Genomic DNA, 7118 nt, shown 5'->3' with positions numbered 1-7118 from the left:
GGCATGTGGGATCTTCCCGGACCGGGGCACGAACCCGTGTCCCCTGCATTGGCAGGCGGATTCTCAACCACTGCGCCACCAGGGAAGCCCTATATTAATACTTTTTGCTCTAAGTAGAAACTGTTAGAAATGAGAAGGACTGTAGGGGGGGGAAAAAAGAAGTATCAGGAAATATAAATTCTAAAGACCTATGCCACCAACTGCTAAGATGCATTATATTTCTTTGGATTATTTATCATTCTTTGGGGAAATGGAATGAGGGTTTCAAAAATTAATGACAAGGTCTGGATTGGAGGTAAACCAGGAGCCAGATGTTATGCAATCCTGCTCTTCCACTCCCTAAACACGCACACGCGTGCACACACACACCCCTCTGATGAAAGTAAGATATCAGGAGTGAAGGTGAAGATATATAAGTAAAAGAGAATTGTCAGTCTCCAAAGGATATTTCCAAAGGCCTGCAATAGAAGGAACTAGGTAAGGGCTCACCTGAATCTTTCATGGGGCAGAGGGCGCACTGCATACCCCAGGCCTCTCCATACAAACAGCAGCACTCAGTATATGTTGTCTGCTTGCCAACAAGAGGCCGGCTACACACATACTCATCACTGAGATGTTCCCAGCACAGATCTTGGTAGACATCGGTTTCTTCAATTTGTTCTGAAAGGGAAGACATGGTTCCATGACAATTGCACTGTTATTCCTATTTCATAAACACTGTGGTAGAAGCCAGCGAGTCTCAAAGTTTCCATCCTTATTTCTAAGAGTGACTTCCAAGCAAAAGTCTGAAGCCAGTCTGGTCTTTCCATGGATCAAACCTCTGTCATCTCCAACTGGGTGTCATTCCAATCAGCTGAAATTCAACCTGCCCATCATGTTCCAATTAAATCCTTCCCTCTGTAGCTTCCATCATTACATAAAACCCTCCACTATCTTGCCTGTACTTCATAATCCTGATGGACTTCTTATTCTTCTGATCTTTGACGTTTCACATTTACTCTTCTGTCAAATCCTACCATTTCTTTCTACATAAAATTTTTGGGATTCATCCTTTTTCATCCATTTCATTTGCCGAAGCCCTGAACTAGTGACACTTCATCCTAGGGCACTTAATTCGAACCTTTCTACTTTTCAGTTGATTTCAACCAAAGCAGTCTCCTGAATGTGCTGATACATTGATCAATTAAGCCATTGATCAGTCAGTGGCACATTACCTTCTTGGGGATGAAACAGGGATTCCTACCGATCGACTTCAGAGCCCTCCACCAATCTGATGAATTCTGCCCTCTGCTCTGTCCAGCCTCATCTGTGTCCTCCAGTCCAGTCAAGCAAAGCTAATTATTTTTCCCTCAACTTACATCTTCCTCAGTTGCCTTTAATGGTTCAATGTGATCAACCCTCAGGCACAGAACAGCTCTGCCATCTTCTCAGCCACTCCTTATTCTGCTGTCCATTAAATCAGTATGTGCAAGGTGTTAAGTCTCCTACATATTGATGATATGCATCTTATTCTTTCTCTTAGCATCTCATTTTAATTATTTCAAAATACCCAAAGAATCGATTTTTTAATTTTCCAAAAGCTCACATTTCAGTCAAAAGGAAAACCTTATAACATTTATTAGGACACAGACTTGCATCTCATATCCAAACATACCATGTGATTCAGTTGGTCGGATACATCTTTTTTCTGAAGCATCCAGGACCATTGGGTGGGTACAGAAGCAGTTATAAGAGCCTTCTGTATTAACGCACTGGCCATCAATACAACTGTTGGGGTCTTGACACTCATCTATATCTTAAGAGAAAAAAAAAATGAAAGAAAATCAGCAATCAGAGGCACCTCATACACTTAACCAAACTTAATACACTGCTAAATTTAGTCCAGATTCCAGGGGCTGCCACATTTTAATCAGCTACACATCATCATCCAAAAGAGAACAGCTCTGACTATAAAAATGTTAAGTTGTATTGATTGGAAAAATAACATTGCCCTACAGCTGCTGACATTAAATAAGGAAAGAAAACATTTAAGAACAGGATACGCTTAGAAGTTTAAGATAAAATGTCTCTTTATGACAGTTTTAAAATTATTTCCTTTTGCTATGTTTTTCTGCCTAGTGTATATGGTTTTCTGCTTAGGCATTAAAGTCTGGGTCAGTATTTAAAAATGACTTTCAGTGCATGGTATGAATGATGAAACAGGAGACTCCCTAGACCAAAAGAACACTTCAGTTATACCAGTGACCTGAATTATAATTCCACATTGACTATTAACTCTTTGAAATCTATTCAAATAGTAGTATGAAGGGTTTTTATTTTTTAAATATTGCTCAAAAAAAGATCCATAAAACATTTACAGATCTTTTCAACACATGATTTAGATTCAAAGAAATTGTTTTTATATGTAACATTACTTATTTTTTCCATGTATTTGCATAGCACATCACACTATATCCTCTTAAAACTTACCAAAGCACTGCAATTTGATGGGATCATAGTAGGTCCCCTGCTTACAGTAGCATTCATAACCAGGCTGAGTGTTCAAACAGAAGCCATTTTTGCAGATTTCTTGTCCAAAAAGTAGGCATTCATCTGCATCTATGGGGGAAAAGCGGAGAAATATTTAGAAAGAGGAGTTATTTTGGGTTTTTCAGTTAAATAGAAGAGTCTAACCAATATTGGGCAAGTTAGATATTATAATATTTATATTACAAAGAGTCTTAAAAACACAGCAATATCAAATTCTTAAAGTTAGGACTAATTCACAGAGGTAGAAATATAATCAGGCTTCTCTGTTTAAGGAGCAATGCCCAACACATTATCAGAGAAGGTATATTTGTAAATAGAGCTTGGGAGATGCTACCTCGTATTTGAAGAAATAGTCTACGGGTTCCATAATGGCACCAATAATATTGTCTGAAGAAAATACCCTTTAAGACATGTGCCTTTCTATAAATGTATATTTTGGCCCATTAACTAGTTGAGATGAAGAAAACTCCCATGAAGAGTCTGATGCAACTTGATGGAAGTCTTCTTTCTTGATAATGAGCTAATGAAAGCACAGTTGCTAAGAATACTGGCAGACCCATTCCTCCACAGAATTTACAGAGCTTATTGTCCACAAACCTCAGTTTACTCAATGGTAAACCGGAGATAAGAGGAACATCGACCTGATAGGATTGAAAGGATTCAACGAGAAAATCCATGCAGGGGACTCGGTATACTCTCAAAAAGTGTGATCTATTGCTTTTGTGCAAGTATTATTAACATCATTTCCAACATTTTAAAGCTAATGTCATCTAGTCCTCATTTTAAAAACTGGAGACTTCATAGATAAATTGCTCAAAGTTACACAGCTGGAAAACGGCAAAACCAAGTCAACAATATATGACTGTTTAAATCCGAATCTAATATTCTTTCAACCATTTACAGCACTGCTAAGATAGGGTGAAGAGGAATTTATTTTTATTTTAAAAAAGGATGACTTTATGGTGAAATCAGGGTTCCACTTCATAGCACAAAGTGAAATTTAACTACATCTCTGAAAGAACATAGTGTATGATATTTGCGAATTTGAAAACCATTAAACACATTTCACCAACTAAGTCTTGTTATTTCACTGAATTAAATCATAGATGTACTTAAAAAAACACATATGGAATTTCTTATCCAGCTTCTGAATTATACCATATTAGTAAAACACTGGTTTGCAAAAATGGATAGACAATAAAAATGTTTTTAGTCTGTTTTCCAGCCACTTAACAGTTTTCAATATTAAACCGTAAAGAAAAAAAAATCACTTTGTATATAAAAGGTCAGAATATCTCTATCACTGAAATGTTAAAAGTTAGTGGTTAATGAGGAAATACTCCTATCTGTAGTTTAAATTTCACCAAAATTAAAAAGCTGCACATTTATTTTAGAATTACAGGCTAATAGCATTAAATATATAAAACACACATCTACTTTTGCTTTCTTCCTTTCCATTCCTTATTATTAATCTGTGGCCATTAGTAAATGGTCCTAGCAAAGTAGGATGCTTTCTAAAAAGGCAAGAATCTTTGCTTTGTTGATGACCATTAAAGGCCAACATGATGATGGTCAAATTTATATTGGTCCTAACGTATGATTTCTAATAAATCTACAATAAAAGAATGAATTTATTAAGTACAGAATTTTGTGTTAAGTACTTTTACATATGTTATCTCATTTAATCCTCATGACAACCTTTGAAACATTATTCCTATCTCAGGAGTGGAAACTCAGAGTCTTACGCGAAGTCCCACTGTCATACAGCCTGAAGTGTTCTAACTCCCAAGCCACGGTTCTCCCTAGCCATTGGAGCCTTCTTCCAATGGTAGGATTCAAGGCTTTGTAATTAGTTTCCATGGCTGAAAAGAATTCTTCTTCTGTCTAACCCAAGCCACGCGTTTACTTGAATGTCAACTATGCACACACATTGCAAATTAGTTTCTGCTTGATTCTGACCTTTATAGTTCTCGCCGTCAACGTCGTAAGAGGATTCTCCAGTGGGGACAAAACCTTTCCCTCTAGGACACATTTCAGTGAATTCAGCTGATTTCAGGAGACACAAGGGGAAAAAAAAGTTGAAAAAAACCCCACACCAATATCTTCCATGAGTATGTTTTAAATTCAGTTTTACTTTCTCAGACTCAGAGACTTTAAGGCAAATCTTGCCATCTAATTCAGACAAATAAATTCAGTACAATCTCAAAAATTACAGACTAGGTGCAAATAAACCTAATGACTTCAAAAGTATAATTTACAAAAAACCTTGCTAGTTCACCCATATATTATTTACACATGTTTTAGCTATGGGTACTATGGTGTGTTATGACTTATTTCTCCATTACTGTGGTCTCTAGTATTTTCAAATTTCAATAAGAATCCAAAATCCTAGCTTAAATATGCAAGCTCCAGTTAGGAATAATGCTGTGTCATTGTTAGCAAAAATGATTAGTTTTACCTTAAAAATGGACTAAAACTGAATTATCTTTCTGCCAAAATATTATATGGAATGTCACTATAACAGCATATTCTGTGAGAATCTCAGAAGTGGAAACTCAGAGTCTTAAGCGAAGTCCCACTGTCATACAGCCTTAAGTGTTCTAACTCCCAAGCCACGGTTCTCCCTAGCCATTGGAGCCTTCTTCCAATGGTAGGATTCAAGGCTTTGTAATTAGTTTCCATGGCTGAAAAGAATTCTTTTTCTGTCTAACCCAAGCCATGCTTGTGAGAAACAAGTTTAAGAATTCATACTGAAGTGGGATAAGGGTATGGGTCCAACCCTGAATGAAACCCACTCTAAGGTAATCTCACTTCAATTTGACTATGGCAGGTACCAGTAGATGTTACCAATTCAAGGCTTCAATAACCCAAATGAGAACATTCCAAGGCCCATGCACACCACACAACAAATACCAGTATGAACACAGCACTTAGCTAATTAGCTAATTCTTACCAGTCCCCAAGACTGGGCAGGGGAAAATCTCACAGTTATCTCCCCACCCAGCACCAGAGGTACAGCAGCATTCTTGTTTGGTGACATTGGGGGCCAGCACGTTGTCACAAAGACTGGCGTCGTTTAGATTATAGTAGCACTCTTTCTTTTCTTCTTTGGGTTGATCTACTTCTAAGTCTAAAAAGAGTAGAGAAAGTAAAAAAGAGTGTTGACAGGATACATCAGATCTACCTGTATCACAACGGAATTGAAAACACAGTGGTAAAAAAGATTGACTGGACGTGCCAATGGCACTTCATTTACAGAAAGCTGCTTTCCACTTTGTGTTGGATTCTTCCACTTCAAGATAAAAATGCATGTGAATCCTGAGCTTTGGTGGATTTCTAACCCACCCCAAGAGTGTAAATCTGTCCAAATCATTTCCTTTTACCTTAACCAATTACTTTACTCTTGTAAATTTGGCTGTGAGTACAGTTCCATATCTGCTTTCTCGCCAAACATAGGGTCATTCTTTACTGAGCTAGAACACCTACGTAAATCAATGAAAATATTCCCCAACACTGGACCAGAGATATGGGGCCACACATAATATTTAACCCTTAGATGGTTATTGAGATAACCATGCCCCCCCAAATTTTCTAAACAGTACAAAGCAGAAGACAAATAGAAAAACACTGCAGTAACCTGAGTCTATTTAAAAAACCCCTTTCATTACTAGAAATCTACTTACAGTGCTGCAAATATATGATTCTGAATGAAACAATAAGAGCCAGCTAAGCCTTGGGGTAGAATTTCAAGGCTGGGTTCTAGTCCCAGCTCAAGTGTGTCCTAAAGAATATATTGATATATTCCAACAGAGTCTGTTTAACCCTCTGTGACAAAAGTCAAGGTGATATGATAGAATACAAATGATAAGAACAACTCCACCTACTTTCAGTTAATACTAAAAATGATTTAATTCCATCAGATTTGAAGTCTACAAACAAGTTTGTGCTTTTAAAAAATGATAAAAAAAAACCTCTTCCCTACTAAATGCTATAGAGTTCAAATTACTGCCTATGATCCAGTTAGAATTTCTTATTTTAATTTTATGCTATGTCAGATAAACTGACTACTGCCGTCACAATTACTTAGATTAACACTAATGAAATATTTTCATTAGAACTGCTATCTACAGATTCTTAACCCAAAGAAACTATAGGGACAAGGGGATAACACTTGCCAGTAAGGATAAGACTTTAATCTCAATTCCTACCTTTTAAAAAAAAGTTGGCAGATCATTATACTATGAGGAAAGTTTAATGATTTATTTTCATAATAGTTTCCTATATATTTACCTTGGCAGGGTCAAACTGACTGCGGAAACCTGATTAATATGTCATATAACACAGGTGTTCTTAAAATGTAAGTTCATAAAATTCTATCAGAAGAGCTACTGCCCTTTCTTTCCCCTTATGGCAGTAAAAGCAAGCAAACAAAGCTTCGACGTATATATTACTCCCAGAATGCAGAACAGCAATGAGAATGTAAAGGATCCCTCTCACCCTTGATTCTGGCTAATTCTCAGATTATTCTACCTTTGACAATTCAGCTTGGACTCTAACTTAGTCTTAATAGCTGATGACAAATTCAAAGC

General features: G+C 36.8%; 1 protein-coding gene across 8 annotated transcripts in view; it reads right to left on the bottom strand.

Moving 5' to 3' along the window:
• Positions 1-7118, bottom strand: part of LOC102973572 (latent-transforming growth factor beta-binding protein 1) — a 259508-nt gene that overhangs the window by 29273 nt on the left and 223117 nt on the right. For all 8 annotated transcript variants that reach the window (XM_055089108.1, XM_055089107.1, XM_055089111.1 and 5 more), the window contains 5 exons: positions 5483-5659; positions 4489-4575; positions 2470-2598; positions 1655-1795; positions 490-660 (listed from right to left, as the gene is read on the bottom strand). In XM_055089108.1, the coding sequence (XP_054945083.1) occupies positions 490-660; positions 1655-1795; positions 2470-2598; positions 4489-4575; positions 5483-5659 (705 nt within the window). The remainder of the gene's footprint in view (positions 1-489; positions 661-1654; positions 1796-2469; positions 2599-4488; positions 4576-5482; positions 5660-7118) is intronic.

Source organism: Physeter macrocephalus, chromosome 12 (genome assembly GCF_002837175.3).
Source record: "Physeter macrocephalus isolate SW-GA chromosome 12, ASM283717v5, whole genome shotgun sequence".
Taxonomy (NCBI): domain Eukaryota; kingdom Metazoa; phylum Chordata; class Mammalia; order Artiodactyla; family Physeteridae; genus Physeter; species Physeter macrocephalus.
The sequence above is the reverse complement of the archived record's forward strand: the minus strand, read 5'-3'. Positions and strand labels throughout refer to the sequence as shown.